The sequence below is a fragment of the Falco punctatus genome, assembly GCF_963210335.1.
Source record: "Falco punctatus genome assembly, chromosome: Z".
Lineage (NCBI taxonomy): Eukaryota > Metazoa > Chordata > Aves > Falconiformes > Falconidae > Falco > Falco punctatus.
The window spans coordinates 66,480,209-66,498,602 of NC_137586.1; the positions used below are offsets into that span (position 1 = coordinate 66,480,209).

Consider the following 18,394-nt stretch of genomic DNA (forward strand, 5'->3'; position numbering starts at 1 on the left):
GCATCAAAACCATCAATCTCTTGTAAGGGTAATTACCATGATCTTAAAACTCACCAGTAATAACTCATGGAGAAGTTGGCCTACATTTTGCATTCATTTTTCTGACACTAACTGTAAAACAAAAGATATGTAGCAATCTGTAATGGCACAGTTATATAATTAATTTTCTATAATAAAGGAATATATACAGAGACTAAGGTAAGACTAACATTTCATAATTAGATTAGTAAATGTGAAAGTCAGCGCTAAGAACAAATATGGAATATAGGACACATCTGATTCCTATGCAAGATTCTTTTTGAATTTACACATCATCACCATCTTCATCTCTGCTCCCTCCCCCTCATTAATACCTTTATGTTGCCTTCAGCAGATCCTGTGACAAAATACTCTTCTGTAGGATCAACAGCAATTGCTTTGACTGGAGAATCATGACTCTGGAGTAACTGTTGCTGCTGTTTTTGGCGAAGATCAATTATACATGTAAAGCCTTTTCTGCCTCCAGATATTAACAGCTGATGTTTTGGAGCATATGCAAGCACAGTTGCTCCACTATCATGACAGATAAAAGCTGAAAGCCAAAGCAAAGCAATTTAAATAAGACACACAGTACTAACACCAATTTCACAGTACTAACTTTAATTTACTGTCAGCCTCTAATGGTTCAAGACAGTAGCAACAGTGGCTTTGATGCTGTAATCCAAGTGACCACAACCAGTCTATTGCAGTACCATATATATGCAAGCCCAGGTTCACATCAGACATTCTGTAGTGGCAGTATTCTGATATTAAGCAATTACAGTCTGTATGAAAAGAAAATTATATCCTTCTTTTCTGTTCCTGTGTAATCACAAACTATTAAGCCTTGACCAGAAACAGATTCTTTTCAAACTCTCTAATGCTTGTTACCTTAAGGCATATGTTTGCCAGAAGAAATGTCCTCCTAAATCACTTGCCCAAATAACCTCTAAGTTTCCACTGGTTGTTTTAATTTGCTGCTTTTCACATTTTTTTGTGTATGTCTACTCCTTCAAATGAGTGAAGGAAGTGAAGGAAGATTAACATTACCAGGACAAAGCTCAGTATGTCTGAGACTAGACACTATGAATCCTAACAGGTGGCACGTAGTACATTGTCCTCGCAGTTCAAAGGGTTTTCTAAATTTACATTGAGAAATTTCACACATCTCGCACATAAACTTAAGCATTCACCATACTTCAATTACAAGGACTTCACAACTCTCTCTGAGCCCAACTCTGTATTTCAGACTGTATTTCTCTTCCACTGCAACAAAACATTAGTAACAAAGTTAATGGAACCCCACTAAATATTGATTACATCTCAAAAAGCGTATTTATGGGAATAATTCTTCTAAAGTATTTTTGTAATACTGTATGTCAAAATCCATACATGCACACACACACAGAGAAAGCACTTAAATCATTCCACAGTATTTAGCATAATACATAAAGTGCCACAGACCTGGACAATCTTTGAAAGCAAAAAATGCACCACTTTACGAATATAGCAGCAGTTAAGTTCATCTTTTGGTTAAACTCTGGAAATTACTATATAATTATGAGATCTTAATTTGTGTATCTGTTATTCAATACATTAACAAAAAATTAATATTTTCTACAAAATTTAGTTTTTATTCATATACATATCTTCAGAGAACCACTTCATAATCATGGAGTCTCCAAGGTCAGGATTTCCACAGAGACAATGAAGTACTTAGCAGTTCATAAACAACATGTCCTCTCATATTCGCCAAACAGATAATGTACCTGCAAGTGCCCTATGCTATCTTCACAGTATCATTATTTGGTCTAACATGTAATTGATCAAATTCGGAGTGGGGCGCCTCTGATTTATGAGGAGACAGCCATAGGAACCTTGAGTTCAAGGGTGTGGATGCATATCCTGCAAGTATGTATCTCTTAAGTGTGCTGAGAAGTGCAGTTTTGACAGTGTTACAGCTATTGTCTTCTCAATATGCTAGTCACCTGTACTGGGTTTACATGGCAAGGTTTTGGTAGCAGGGGGGCTACAGAGGTGGCTCCTGTGAGAAGCTGCTGGAAGCTTCCCCTGTGTCTGACAGAGCCAACGCCAGCCGGCTCCAAGATGGACCCACTGCTGGCCAAGGCTGAGCCCATCAGTGACAGTGGTAGCACCTCTGTGATAACATTTAAGAGGAGGAAAAAAAGCCCTGCACCACACAAATTGCAGTGGACGAGAACAGTGAGAACATCTGAGAGCAACAGCCCTGCAGACCACCAGGCCAATGCAGAAGGAGGGGCAGGAGGTGCTCTGGGCACCAGAGCAGAGATTCTCGCTCCCCAGCCCATGGTGAAGGCCCATGGTGAGGCAGGCTGTTCCTCTGCAGCCCATGTAAGTCCATAGTGAGGCAGATATCCACCTGCAGCATGTGGAGGACCTCACACTGGAGCAGGTGGATGCCTGAGGGAGGGTGTGACCCATGGGAAGCCTGCGCTGGAGCAGTTTGCTGGCAGGACTTGTGGACCTGCAGGGGACCTATGCTGGAGCAGTCTGTTCCTGAAGGACTGCACCCCGTGGAATGGACCCGTGCTGGACCAGTTCGTGGACTGCAGCCTATGAGAAGGACTCACACTGAAGAAGTTCATGGAGGACTGTCTCCCACGGAAGGAACCCCACACTGAAGCAGGGGAAAAGTGTGAGGAGGAAGGAGCAGCAGACACAACATGTGGTGAACTGGCTGTAACCCCCCATTACCCACACCCCTGTGCAGCTTTGGGGGAGGAGGCAGAGAAACCAGGAGTGAAGTTGGGTCCAGGAAGAACAGAGGGGTGGGGCGAAGGTGTTTCTAAGTTTTGTTTTTAAGTTCTCACTATCCTACTCTGATTTGAATAGTAATAAATTAATTTCCCTAAGTCGAATCTGTTTTGCCTGTGATGGTAGCTGCTGTGTGATCCTCCTGTCTTTACCTTGACCCACGAGCCTTTTATTATATTTTCTCTCCTCTATCCAGCTGAGGGAAGTGATAGAGCAGCTTTGGTGGGCACCTGATGTCCAGCCAGGGTTAACACAACACTACTACAAGTGGGAGTTGCTCAAAGTCTTTTAAGAAAGAACAGAAATTACAGTTGTCTGGCTGTCAAGGGTTGCACTTGTGGTGTAAAGATACAAGCTATGAAAAGCAAGGTGCTCATGTCCACGAAACCAGCCTTTCATATATATAGCAGCAAATAATTTCTCAAGAATCTTTTTTTATATTTCTGCTAATGCACTCATACAGGACAGTGAAAGGTACTTTACTTCCAATATGAAAATTACTTCCCACAATAACTTCCACAGAAAAACAGAGACATACACATAAATTTTTTTATGTGATCAACTATTTTGTTGGTTGTCTTTTACTTACCATGCACCAAGCTATTTGTAGGCGAAACCAAAGTATCCCAAAGACAAATATTTCTGTAGGAAAAAAAAATGTTTTAATTCAGGAACAACTGTTCTACAGTATTTTGAACACTTGAAAAGTCATCTTAACCTTAGAAAGATTGTTTCAGGCATAAAAGGACTTCTAAACACTTTCAATAATTACTTTTGAGCAGACAAATTACTTTCACAGTTATACATATACTGCAAGAACATGACCTCTGGACAATCATTCTACTACTGGTTATTCTCATAAAGATTCATATTGAGATTACAGTCTTTTGTAGCTGAATACATCTGAATGTTAGCAATTCTTACTATTTCTTGATCAAAACTTAAGAAAAAAAATGTTAAATTAAGAGCTATGCACAACTTCCTAAGTCTATAAAAATAATTTAAGACAGGCTTATACGAATAGAACAGAAAGATCTAGAACTACAAGGATCACCTAGACCCACTGCCTCACCCCTTCAGTGGCTGACCAAGTTAAAAACATGCTATTAAGGGCACTGTTCAAATACCTCTTCAACACTGACACGCATGGGGCGTTGACTGCCTCTCTAGGAAGCCTCTTCCAATGCCTGACCACACTCTTGATAAAGAAATGCTTCCTAATGTCCAGCCTGATCCTTCCCTGATGCGGCTTTGAGCCATTCCTCTGTGTCCTGACACAGGATACCAAAGAGATCAGCATCTCTCCCTCCACTTCACCTCCACCACCACATGGAACATGAACAGAGGATCTGGGCTTCCCTATGGAACCTCCTTTAATAGGCACATGCAATTCAGCTGCAAACATTACTTCTTTTCCCCTCTCACAAACAAAGAAAGAAGTATGCACATTGCTCTTAAACTGCTTAAGGACACTCCTCAAAAATACACTGGTGGGGGGAAAGGAGGGGAAATAGGGCACCACTTCATTTTTATGAATTATCGCAGCAGTTCTTACCTGTTGTCAGAAGACAATCCTGCTGTTGCTATCAAAGACGATGAACTGATGAAAACAAAATCATTGGCCGTTCTGTTATGACACTGCCAAGTCTGAAAAATTGCAGTTTAGAAATTATTAAGAAACCAACAAATTTTGCATAAGCATGAAATCTTAAAACTTCCTTGAGAAGGTAAGCTGTTTCAAAAACAATTCAAAGAACACAGGATACAAAGCTATGTGTATGCCTTCTGATACTCTTAATTTTTCATGGAAGTATATTTTCCAGTCCTGTGCTATTGAAAATTAATTAACAATTGACAAGTCTCAAAGAACATTAAAGTTATTTCAAGTCTAACATTGCATTTTCTGCTCTCCAACTTAGTAAGTATGATTAGGATTTAAGACCTCGTCTGTCACACCTTTCACAGGATAGCAACAAAATATTATTACATCTTCATTAATACTGGTTATCAGCACAATCCCTACCCTCTCCTAACTATTATAAAGGAGGAAGGAAATAAAAGAGCACAGCACAAGCATATGGAAGCAAATTTAGTCTTTGACTTACCAAATATGGTTTAGGTGAAGTTCCAGTAAGTGGGCAACATTTCCAATTTGTCTGATATAAACTTATGTATCCATCAGCATCAACAATTCCAAACTGAAAAAAGACATAGTAATTGTAGATACATATATATATACACACACGTGTATGTAAAAGAGAGAAATTATCTACAGATCAGAGAAACTGCTTTAGGTTTGAAAAATGGGATGCTTCTGCAGGGGTGGGGTGGGGTGGGGGAGAGAGTACAGAAGCATTCTGTCAGTTACCTTATTTCCTTGGTAATTGAATCTCATTCGAGTTACCCTTGAGTTGCCACCAGACCGAAAACATGTGATTTGCTGTGCATGACCCCATTCAAACATTCTCACACTACCATCTTGAGCACCTGTCAGGTCTGCAACAGAAAGTATTTACACAACTTTCACAGGTGTTGTAGCAGGAAGGTTGCTTCCAAAATTTTATGAAATCTCACACCAGCTCACATCATCCTCAGAATAACCAGTGGCACAATATGCGACATAGTACATCTGGCATAGTGTAGGAGTTGTGGGTACCACTTTAACTTAAACCTGTGCTATTCAACCAATATTGAACTGCACTTACTCATTATTTAATTAAGAACTGTATTTAGATGGTACTGAAATATGAAGCTTGGAGATAATAATGTGTTTTTCCTACTATTTTTCATCCAAGTCACAAAACCCAGAAATACAGTACTTTTTGCTAAATATGTAAAAAATAAATTGCTGTTTCCAAAGGCTGTATCCCCCAGTATTTTTTTTTTTAAATGAAAAATGACAAATAGTTTCAGTAAAATAGGGCTTATAAGCAACTTCTCAAACTTCTAACAGATCGTGCTAGTAAAAAACAGCAGCATACTAAGAAACAGGGCCAATAAGTAAAGATACAATCTTCAGGTAACTTCTTCCTTTTTTTAACAAAACTGAACTTACAATATGGTAATGTTGGGTGAGAAGCCATTCTTCTTACATTATTAATAGCCTTCTTGAGCATCTGTTCAACATACAAAATAATAAAAACTAATTAAACAATACTACTGAACAAAAGTTACTGAACTAGAATAAATAGTGATCGCAGAGAATTGCTTCCTATCAAAATTCCTACTGAAAGCAAGTACCGGGTTTAGAAAGTCAGATAGAAGTCAGTTTCTTCCAAGACCAGTGTAGATGTTAATGCTTTTGCAGCTTTACACATCTAGGTAAATATTAACTTTCTGCTTCAGAGATTTATGGATCCAAATATAAACACTCCTTAGATTGCAGTCTTACCTCTTTTCTTGCCAATTCCTTTCTGATTCCATTAAATTTATTGGAATATTCCTGAACATTGTAAGATAAGCAAGAGAGAGAGGCAGAAGCATGTAAAGAAAGAGGTAAACAACTTTAACAGAAGTAAAAGAATAGGAAGGAATATATTTATTTTCAAGTCTAGTTAATGTATTGTCATTGATTAAAAAGTGATTATTTGTGGCCATCCAAAATAAGCAATATACCTAGCAACTAGTAAATAAAAAAATTCTTCAAAAGCATTTATAATTGTTTAAATGCAGATCCAATGGACTTTTAGTAGTACTTTTGCTCCTAAATTCCAAACTCTGCTTGGAGCAAGGTACATGACCAAGAATGCTGTTTTCTTAGCTGACTAATCCCTAAGTGGGAAGAGTTCAATACATGAAGAGGACTGAAGACATTTGACAATTAAGATAAAAACCTCATTTAATTAAATAATAAGTCCAACCCTCAACAGGAAAGAAACAGTAGGGATTTTTCATCAGGGAAATTGCATATGTATTTTCCTTAGCTCTCCACAAAAGCATCTGGCTACACTGAGGACTGCCTTTCCTCTGAAAATTCTTGGAATCAGTTTGTTCATGCATGTATTTTTTATCTAACACCTAAGAGAGAAGAGGGCATAAGTTCATATTCATGCCAGGTGTTAATTTTAAATGGCAAGACGTAAGTTTGTTGCCAGAGCACTCACTTTCAACACAACAGCTTACCACTTACTACACATCAATAGCAAGCTGCCTAAATATAATTATTTAGGTTGGAAAAGATCTTTAAGGTCATTATGTCCAACCATGACTTTCAGCTGCTATGACTTTGCATGATATTTTGCCACTGCTTTGTCACTGAAACTGCAGACAGTGAAACACGTATTTTAAGTATGCTATTCTGCCTTGGCCTCCAACCATATCAGGGTGTCAACTGGAAGGACATAGGAATTAAACTTTTACTTGCTTCATGTGACTAAATATGATCCAGAGTTGAAAAGCAATGCTCTCCAATTTTCACTTTGCAAATAAAAAGGAGGGAAAAAAAACCCACAGCAATTGGAAGGGAAATAATTGATTTTCTTCAATTTCCCACAGTTTGGATTAGTGGAATAATTGCTATCCTCTTGATTACATTCTGGAAGCAGATTTAGATCTTTCAGTTATCAAAGCTTTATTATTTTTGAAGACAAAGCGTTATGCTTCTTAGTTACCCATGTTTATTTCAAAACACTTCCCTGAAGATTAAAAAAAAAAATTCAAATACATATTTTCCTTTTTTCTGTAAGTACTTTAAATGACAAAGAAAAAAGCTCAACGGTTTGGTAAAACATTGGTGAATAAAACAACATATACATTACAAGACTTAGGACAAGACAATAGAGGGTAAGTCTTCAAACATTAGTGCATATACCAATTAGTAAATAACTGCAATACATTGCTCTCTAAACTTAACAGTTTATCTTTTATGTCTAAGTAAAAGAAAATTATTCATGCTCATTCTATTTCTTCACCAAAATGAAGGACTGCATTAACTTTTACCCAGAAGTCAGTGGAAATCATCTTCCTTCATTCAACAGAGAAGCATGCATCATGATCTCACCTCTACAGGATTGTGCTTTGGAAAAACGCAAGCTTAAGACTATGCTAACATAACTCTCTGGTGCAGTGTCTCTGATTTAGAAGCCAAGTATCATTATTAAACGCAAACACTTCCATTATCAATGTAACTGACATTTGATAATGCTATCCCTCAGTTTCCCCTTAACAACAGCTGACAGCTAGAACACTGCTTTGTTGGAAAGCTGGGTGCTTTGGGCCTGAAAGTACAGTTAATACTGAAGAATAAAAAAGCTTAAGATATGACCCACCAGTTATTAAACTGGTAAATATTGGTGTCAATCGTACTGGCTTGGAAGACAACCTGTTGAATGTTACCTGAGTTTCAAAGCTGACAGTACATACTACTTACTTCAGTGCTCTTCTACAAACACGTCCTGTAAGAACTGTGCAAACACACTGTACTGAAGGATATGGTGGAGCGCCTCCTTACTTACCTTGCATAAACTGCGTAACAGGAAACAGTGAAGAAGTGTAACAGAAAAACCTTAGAGCTAATAAAACATTAACTGCCTGAGTATCATAAGTCCAATAGAATCCCTTGCTGATGGAAGTGAAGCAGAGACAACAAGACTGAAAAGCCAGTAATCGTGAAGAACAGCGGACTACCTACTAAATAATAGGCTGCAAATCACGGAAAAGCAAAGATGAGAACAAGGATCAAAAGCAGTATGTGAAGGAACAAATTAACAAAGAGTACCAACAGAAAGATTTTGGTGAGGCTGGTTTTCCTCCAGATTTGAGTCCTTCCACAGTAACACTATTTCCTCCCAAGAATCCCTATCTCTTCATTCCTTTACTTTGCCTTTATTCAATACCTTTGTCTCCCCTTCCTAGTGGGCAGGTGTTTTTTTGTGCTGTGGTTGGTTCTCTACTCTGCCACAGTCAACCAGAATGACAAACAAAATTTAGGTCCAAAGTTTAACAGCAAATGCATTCAACACAAGCACAGACATATATGTTTAGGTAAGAAAGTTTTACTACATATAAAATAGAAAGTCACGTAAGAATAGTTTACATTAATAGATTGTGTAATTACTTTGTTGAGAAATACACAATGTGTGTGTATGTATATATGTATATGTATAAATGGAAGTGAGAGAAGCAAGTGGCAAAGGCATTCAAAGCCTACTTGCAGAAGAGACCTGATCATGATACCAGAGCGGCAAAACGGGTGACTAGGATCAGCACACAGAAGATAGAGGTGTAGGTACTGCAGCAATATGCACTTCCATGTATGGATAACATTATTGTTCTTATAATGCTCATTTGTTATTTACTCCTCCTAACAATCACATATTTTCTAAAAAATCAACTACAATATGAATTAACACATGGTTATTTCATTCTGCCACCACTTAATAACTTGTTCTGACCTGTTAAATGCCCCAAAGCCCAGCCAAGTCACAAGACTTAATGCATTCAGTTATCCAAGAAAACTGCACATCTGTGCAGACAGGATGAGAGATGTGGGTGTCTTGCATGACCGTTTCAGCCCAGTTAACTGGCTCCAAATAAGCACCTCCTAGCTAAGTAATCAACAGATCTGCATTATTAGAGAGCATCTATGCTGCACAGGAACTAAAGTAAGTATGTCAATGGCCAGACTAGAATCATCATTTGATCTGAATTAAATCTGAGTTAACAGCTTTTTGCTCAGGGTCAAGCTTCACTCCAGACACAGAATCTATTTCTGAAAGTAAGACCTACCCCTGCGCAGGTGTCACCTCTATGATAAAAAGGATCAATCTGCTCACGTGGACATAGTCACACTTTAGTGGATGTCCCTCACTCCAGCATATTTCAGAAATGCCTAACAGTGAAACTCATTATTTCCTCGAAAACACCATCTTCAGAAGCAAGATATTTAATAATGCTGCTCAGCAGAGTTACGGCAAAACTGCACAGCACTTCACAGACATAGCTGACAACAGCTTTGGAGATAAAGTTATACATCAGCATGACGTGTAGTTCAAACTACACATGATCTATGTAGTTGGGCCCTATTTCTGCAGTCCTGCCCTCCTCATTTTTCTTATGAGACAAAGAATCCCCATTTTCCCAAAGTTTAAGTCACTCAGTTTCCAGAGTTTGATTTCATTGGAAGCCTCTGTCCTGCCAGAGAAATCTGCTTTAGGCGTTCATTTGCTTTTCTTTCTACAATACAGGCTCATACCAGTATACAGCGCACTACAAAGGTATTTTTTATTAGAACAGTTGTTGATGTTTATTTTCAAATAATAACTGGAATAGTCTGGAATGCAGAATGAAAGTTAAGCTTATGCTTAAAATAAAAGCTATGTTGGTATTTCACATGAGTATCTCTACCCAGTCTTTACCAATTTATATCTTGAAATCCCCTGAATATATGCTTCTTTGATACAGGGTTTGGCTTCAAGTCATTCAAGAACAATTTAAGCAGCAACTTCTTACCTGAACTCTGATTCTTTATTTTTAAACAATGTATCTAAAGTAAAGAAAGCATATATGGCTTGACTAAAAACTTCACTTGCTTAGTTGGTGGTATCTTAAATTCTGTGCAGCATTTTAACCTACAAAAAAAAAATCCATCTTGCCTTAATTACACAGAAAAGCTACATTTACTTACACACTAATAGTAAAATATAATCAGCAACAATAAACAGATAAAAGGAGAGAAGCAGATAAGAGTACGAAAGGCTAATCTTTGATAAGCGACTTACCACAGATGCACCCCTGCCAGTTTGTGTACTACCAAGCCAAGGCATATTGATAGGTGTGCCGGGATTACTATGAGTATAAGGAGTGGTTCCCTGAACATTTACCAGATCATCACGAGCGTGTATAACTAAGAAATCATCAGCCCTATAAATGAAACAATATAAGTTAGATTCCAAACAACAATATTAAACACCATGCTTTGTTACACTGATTTATACACAGTCAAGCTGTGATATTGGAAACACGGAAAGTATACCCTTTATTTTCTATTTCCACATCATCATCAACCCAGGTATAGATTTGTGTAGCTAAAATCGCAGAAACATCTAATTCTTGAATGTCATGACTTGATGCTATTGCAATGCAGTTCCGATTTGCCTGGAAAAAAAGTAACACACACAAAGGCAGATAAAAAAGGAATACTCAAAAAGGTAGGTTTTACAATTTTCTCTGGTTATAGTACAGTTCACAAAAACATACACTTCAATCAATTTAAAAAACTCAAACATTTATGTCTAAAAATCTATATACTTAAACTGTCTATACTTGACATTTCCCTGTTAAAAGTTTCTTTGCATTTGGGACAGCACAACACACTATTTGTATTTTATACCTCTCTCAAGCAGCTCTAGTTTTTCTTTGCTTTCCTCAAAGGATAAACATGAGGTAACTATACTACAGCGCTTGCAAACAGGTTCCCCTCCTCAGCTTCTTAAGGTGTAAACAGTTAAACAGAAGAAAAGATGACTTCCAGATTGTCTTAGACAGAGAACAAAAAATACTCCCACACACAAGCTCAAAGACCAAGTGGAGGCCACCCCTCCTATCCCTCAAGCCACTGCCCAATAGAAAAAAAAATTGTAATAAAACTATTTAATTAGGAAAAGATAATTATGAAGTGCTTTATAGAAGGGAGCACTATGAGGTTAAGTTGTAGCAGGATGGCTGGCAAAGGATATCTCACCCATTCACAATGGGACCACCAGCTGTTTATCAGGTGGAAGTACAACAACTAGATTATCCTACCTCCGTTACACTCACCTTATTGACTGCAAAAGCAGTAATGATGTCAGACTCTTTATGGATTATTCTTGCCTTGCCTCCTGGGTATCCCCTATCAGTTTCTATCTGTATTCAAAAAGTAAAGCACATTTAAATGCAAATTTCTATGCAAACCTACTTTTTATTGGAAGTTCAGAGACCAAACACAGTATTTTGAGATGTCATGCATTTTGTCTTGATTTTGTTTCTAAGAAAATGAGACAAGTATAACCTGTAATATTTACAGTAAACCTCTTTTGTGTGTAATAATCTAGCTTCCCACTGCCATGCTGAGATTATGACAGCAACACAGAAAGTGTGTATTTGTCACAGAAGTCACAGTACTGTGTTCATTCTCAAGTTTTTAAGGGATGCTGAAAACAGCAAGGCCACATGCACACTTGGGGGATACTGATAGTAAAAAAATTGAGTCTTGATGTTTTGTTCTTACAATAATTTGCTAAGTCTTTTCATGCTCTTAGCAAACGCTTTTTGCCACTGAAACTGACAAAATAGCCCGAAAGAACACGTAGCCAAGATTCTCAGTAGGAAAATAGATTTGAACTTTGTCAGCTTATCTACTCATCATTCTCCATAATTAAATAACTCTGGAATCCTGTACATTCCAGTACCACAAACTTTTTACTATCACATTTTCTTTTTTTTTTCTTAATGTGATCTAATGTTGTATTTGAATCTTGTCTACCTTTTTGTATTTTAGAAATGCATTCACGCATATGTCAGCACACAACAAAATTCTAAACTCTACCAGCACTGTAGTACTCCTGTTCAGAATTAATCTCAGCATTGCAAGTATTAAACTGATAGATTAGACTCTGGTCTGCTGTAATAATTCTACAGAAAAAAAACAGCAATGCCAAACAAGTGACATACTAATTCAAACCTGAATTACAAATGTAAACTTTTGTATTTTCTTAAAAGATTTATTCCAGAACCACCACTGCCCAGCTGCTATCCATCAATTTCTAAATTCTCTTGTCTTCAGAAGATTTAAACAAGGACATTTTCAGATTACTTTTTTCCCCAGTCAGTTCAAATTACCTACTTGCTAATACTGCTTTATCACATAATTGATATCAAGGTAGTCCAAGCACATCACAGGGTGTTTTCATTTCTGTCTTGTCACTAGTTTTGTAAAAGATGACCTGAAGAGTACAGTATTTGTTTGCTGAACTTGACATAGTATTACACCCTTCCGGTGTCTCACACCAATCTTTCAAGAAAGTTGCTACAAAGTTGTTATATCAGTTCATTTGTATCAATCTTAAAAGACTCAGTGAATATTCTGGGTAGCAAACTAGTATGTATCATGCCAATAAACTTATCTTGTAACTTCAGTTAACTACTTTCACTTGTAGGGAACAATTCTAGCCATCTCATACTGGTGAAAGGTCCTGTATGTACTGTTTTCCCACAGTAGTACTGAATTTTTGTCACTTGGGCAAATTTCAGCCTCAGCTCTTCATTTGGCATAGCTAAGGAATTTGATAATATATATTGTTATTACCCGGTTGTTTAATCCAGCTTTCTAAGATATGTGTAGTTTCAGATAGGCTGTATAAACATACTAATTTAACTCAGTCTCTTGCAAAACTGAATTTTTATGTTTATTTGCTATGTCAGCAAATTTTTTTTTCAGGGAGATCAACATCTTTTCAAAGAGGATTTTTTTCATTATGATGTAAGGTCTAATTAACTTGAGCATTACTACTGTGTACCTTATTGATGATAGGCTCCTCCACCACAGAATTTTTCATTGTTTCATTGTGCTCCTCTAATGACTTCACCAAGGAAAGAACCACCACAGAACAAAGAATAAAGATAAGACATAACATGCAAGTATCAAGGAAATGCTTAATTCCTTGTTGTTTACCCCAACAAAGAAAAACCGAAACACAACAGCATGTTTGCACACATACACGTGTATTTTATGTAGTAACTAATTATCAAATCCTAAAACTTAAGTTCAGTACAGAAGACACTGATTTACCAATTCTGTACTGTAGCAAAATCTTGTCCATGTCAAAAGTCAAATTTCTTGGAAAACAAGCGATCTCCACTAATAATTTATCAGTAATGAGACAATACAAAATAAAACAAACAAACCTATGCCATGTAAGGCTGTCCGTGATTCTACTTCAAAACATACAAAACCCATCTAAAATATTCCAAAATACCTTTCTGTACAGCATAGCAACATGGCTGCATTAACATGATATGATCAGAAATGGTGCATCTTCAAAGGACAAGACAAAAGTAACAATTTTCCTTTTAAGTGCAGCCTGTAGTGAACACAACTGGCCACAAATACTCCAACAGGTTAATATTCTAGTTGTGACACGACAAAGATTAGCTCATACAGAACTCTTTGCTGCCATGGCTTTACTAGACATGAATACTCCTTCTGCTGCACATTTCATTTGTTTGGATCATCTTTCTCCTGTTTCTGCTATTCCTTAAGTTTTCTGTAATAGATTTTTGGGGGGAGTATGAAAGAAAAGGAGTAACTGAAGAGGGAGGAAAAAACCCAAAAAACCATTACAGAACCACAACTTTAAAACATTTAACAGAACCCGGAACCTGGAATCCAGCTAGATGCTGGCACAAGTTATCAAGGACAGAAATATTAACTGTTGTATGACTATTTTCTTATTAAAATTGAATCATAACATAATAAAAAAACTAGTTGATAAACCCAGGATGGCTATGACTCGAACATTTTTAATTTTGGTTGCATCACTGTTTTTCATTTAAAAATGTCTGTCACTCTTTTCAGGTAGATTTTATACTGATCTTCACAAAGAAGCTAACTGTATCTAAGTGATGTTAGCTGTCAGTCTACAGTCAAAGACTATTTGTTTTCAATAAAGCAATGGACAAAGATTTTTATTATGAAATAATGTAGATTCAGAGTTATAGTATATTATCCATTCATGCTTCGGAAAGTAAACAAGCCAGCCAACTAACCTAAGTAAAAGATCATAGACTGACTGACATTTTATGTGTTTTATATACCACACTAACCTCATTTAGGCATTGCTTCTTTGTAAAAATATTTCTGATAAAGGTTTCCTGAACTTCTTCCTGTTTAACCAAGTACTGCCAGAGCCTCTTCACAGATAGTGCAACATGACTGTTAGATCTACAGAACAAAGTTAAAATAAGTATTTTAATCATGCCCATACTTAAACGAGACAGCAATATCTAATATTCTAATCATACTATAGTCAGAAGAAATGCTGAAGCAAAACTACAACTCTCTGAACAATGTACAAGACCTATTTGGAAGCATTCTGGTACCATCTTCCTGACAAACCTACATGTGAGAAGAGGCGCAAAAGGAAGAAGGAACAGAATGCAGAATTTTTACCTCCTATTGTGGGATTAGGAAGAAAAATCTTTTCAAGAGATTACACAATAAGGTCAGTATACAGATTATTTATTAGGCCACCTCATTTTTTACAACATGGATGCTTTTTAATCAAGTTACTGAAACTAAGAAAATTGTGAGGTATTTTACAACAAAAATACAAGCTTTCTGATGCTTCTGCAACCACAGGTGATAGTAAGATTAAAAAGGCAGAAATTATTTAAAACCTATTTAAAAGCAGTTCAAGAACTGAGCACACTTTTCTGGCTAAACATGCAATTATGTGGAGTCACAACTATGCAAATATCAAACAGTAAATATTTCTTCTCTGATTTCAGGAAAAAATGCTGATAAGAACATAATTTTATTCCCTCCAAAGATGAGGCCATTAACTCACTGTCACTCATACTTAATTATCTCTCAGGGCAAATCTATTATTCTTTATTTTATTTTCCCCTGTAGATTTTACACACACACTCAAAATCAGTATGTTAAGGTTTAATAAAAGAACTTAAATCAGAAGCGATAATTTCCTCTCCCCCCGCCCCCCCATCTTGCTTTGGATCAGAGATGCATAAATTTTGATATGTACATACGATTTCACAGCGGATTAGAGAAAACCTAGAAACTGGCATTATGTAGTTACCAAAATTATGGTCTATCACATGCACTAACAATGTAATGCTTGATGTATATTAAAGATACTGTAGTCAGTGTATATAGAAGTTAGACTCACTTGAATGGAGTGTTTGTAGGCTCAAGTAAAGTTTTATGGCGAAGCAATGCAGGCCCAGCAGCTAGGGCATCTTCAGAAGCAAGAACTGAAATATAATGTTGAGGTGGACCACCATATAGCTGAAGACGTCGGAGAAGAACTTGTTCCCAGCGCTGTAGTGTTTTCAAAACTGCATGGCATATTGGGGAGCTCACTGGAAGCTCTAGAAAGACAAGTAAACAATAATGAAAACCCTTCCTTCTACATTATAAACTTGACTACAATAATTCCGCAGCTGAAGGCTGAAGTGTATCTCAAATATCTCCAAAAATAAGCTCTATTAAAAGCTCAACTTGGTATTCGCAAGTATAAAAAGATGAATGCTTTATGCTAGCACTGCTAAATACAGGAACAAACTCCTCCGATGCTGACAGAAATTAAGTATCGTTCAACAGATTCTGCTGGAAGCTATTTCAAGGCATATGACAGGCAGGTAATGAGAGAAAGCCAACATAGCTTCACAAAATGCAAATCGTGACTAACCTGCTGGCATTCTATGACAGACTGACTGCACTAGTGGGCATGGGAAAAAGCAGCTGATGTCCTCTACTTTTGACTTCTGTAAGGTGTTTGTCCAACACAACATCCTTACCTCTAAATTAGAGTGATACGGATTTGATGGATGGACTATTCAATGGATAAGGAATTGGCTGAACGACTGCATCCAAAGAGTTGCAGTCAACTCGTCAATGTCCAAATGGAGATCAGTAACGAGTGGTGTCCCTCATGGGTGCATATTGGGACCCCTACTGTTCAGGATCTTTCATAATTTAATACAGTGGTAGTAAGCCCACCCTCAGCAAGTTTGCAGACAACACCAAGCTGAGTGGTGCCACTGATTTGCTAGAAGGATGCCATCCAGAGGGACCGTGACATGCTTAAGGAGTGGGTTGATGCAATTGTCAAAGTTCAACAAGGACAAGTGCAAGGTCCTGCACCTAGGTTGGGGCAATCACCAGTATCAGTACAGACTGAGGGGCAAATGGATTGAGAACAGCCCTGCTAAGAAAGACTTGGGGATACTGGTGAACAGCTAGACATGAGTCTCATGGGCATGTGAGTGTCTGCTCACAGCCCAGTAAGCCAGTTGCATTCTGGGCTGTATAAAAAGAAGGGCGCCCAGTATGGTGAGGGAGGTGATTTGCTCCCTCTAATTCATTTGTTCTCATGAGACCCCATACTGGAGTAGATCCAGCTCTGGGGCTCCCAGTACAAGACAGACATGGACCTATTAGAGTGGGTCCATAGGAGGGCTGCACAAATAATTAGAGGGATGGAACACCTCCTGTGAAGAAAGGCTGTGAGAACTGGGGTTGTTCAGCCTAAAGAAGAGGAGCTCCAGGAAGACCTTACTGCAGTCTTTCAATACACAAAGGGGACTTAGAAGAAAGACGAAGAAAGACTTTTTACCAAGGCTTGTAGGGATAGGACAAGGAGTAATGGTTTTAAACTAAAAGAGAGATGACATAAGGAAGAAATTTTTAAGATTGGGATAGTGAGACACTCAAACAGGTTGCCAGAGAAGCTGTAGATGCCCCATCCCTGGAAGTGCTCAAGGTTAGGTCAGATGGGGCTCTAAGCCACACAATCTAGTGAAAGACACCCCTGCCATGACAGGGGGGTTGGAACTAGATCATCTTTAAAAGGTTCTTTCTAACACAAAACACTCCATGATTCTATAAAACAAGGAGTAGGAATGATGTAACTTGAATTACAAAAAACTACAGGGTTTCCACCAAGAAGTAGATGTTGTAAACATTCTTGTATGACTAAGAGGCAAACAATAAAAAAATTATAGAGATTTCTGCCACCTACTGAGCATTCCTTCTGACCCACTCATCTTACCCACCCACCTTTTTTATTTTAATTATGTTATTTCATAAATATACCTATAAAATAAACACTATCAGAACAATTATTCCTAGATCATGAAAAATTAGTAAACTAAAAATAAAGCCTCAACATATATATCATTCAACACATTACATTTACATGTAGTTATTAAGTAAGCAGCAGAGTTGTGTTTTCATATTACCTGAAAGATCATGTCCAGCCAAAGGGTAGAAAATCTTCAAATTGTGAAGTACCAGCTGAACCATTGCCAATCTCATCAGTGACCAACTAACAAGAAAGCACCAGTAAGTCATTTACTATAGGAAATTTTTCTCACTTACTCACAATTAGGATTTAATTTTCGATTTTTAAATCCTCTCTATAAACTGCTGAAAACTACAAACAGTATTTTAGATTATTATAGATACTTTGAATTCAGACATCACTATGTCATGTATTAATGAGTAAAATAATAATTGCAAGTTAACTAAGTCTGGATAATGTACTGCCATAAAGTATCAAGTAACTGGTGTATTATCTCAAAAGGCCAGAAATGCGAGTCCAGCCATCTTGTGTTCTAAAGAGTTACTTACCTGTATGAATTTGAATTAGAATGCTCTTGATTATGTGAATTTGATGCAAACACATCTCTATCAATATTTTCATCATCTTCACCACTTTCCTGACTCTCTTCTGAATCATATTCCACTCTACTTTGTGGTGGAAGAAAAGGCTAAAATTTTAAACAACATTCCTTGAGTATCTTCCAGCCAACAGCTAGTTTTAAATTATCTTTTAAAATATACATTGATATCATACTTAAT

At 37.2% G+C, this 18,394-nt stretch overlaps 1 protein-coding gene across 7 annotated transcripts in view; it reads right to left on the reverse strand.

Moving 5' to 3' along the window:
• The window catches only part of DMXL1 (Dmx like 1), a gene marked incomplete at its 3' end in the record, with an annotated part of 85,734 nt that overhangs the window by 3,695 nt on the left and 63,645 nt on the right, over window positions 1-18,394 (reverse strand). For 5 of the 7 annotated variants that reach the window (XM_080370937.1, XM_080370939.1, XM_080370938.1 and 2 more), the window contains 14 exons: window positions 18,164-18,303; window positions 17,773-17,858; window positions 15,699-15,900; window positions 14,617-14,734; window positions 13,311-13,373; window positions 11,572-11,658; window positions 10,787-10,908; window positions 10,533-10,674; window positions 5,870-5,930; window positions 5,183-5,310; window positions 4,920-5,012; window positions 4,370-4,461; window positions 3,404-3,456; window positions 354-571 (listed from right to left, as the gene is read on the reverse strand). In XM_080370937.1, the coding sequence (XP_080227063.1) occupies window positions 354-571; window positions 3,404-3,456; window positions 4,370-4,461; window positions 4,920-5,012; window positions 5,183-5,310; window positions 5,870-5,930; window positions 10,533-10,674; window positions 10,787-10,908; window positions 11,572-11,658; window positions 13,311-13,373; window positions 14,617-14,734; window positions 15,699-15,900; window positions 17,773-17,858; window positions 18,164-18,303 (1,605 nt within the window). The other 2 variants (XR_013924704.1, XM_080370940.1) reach the window with 2 other exon arrangements.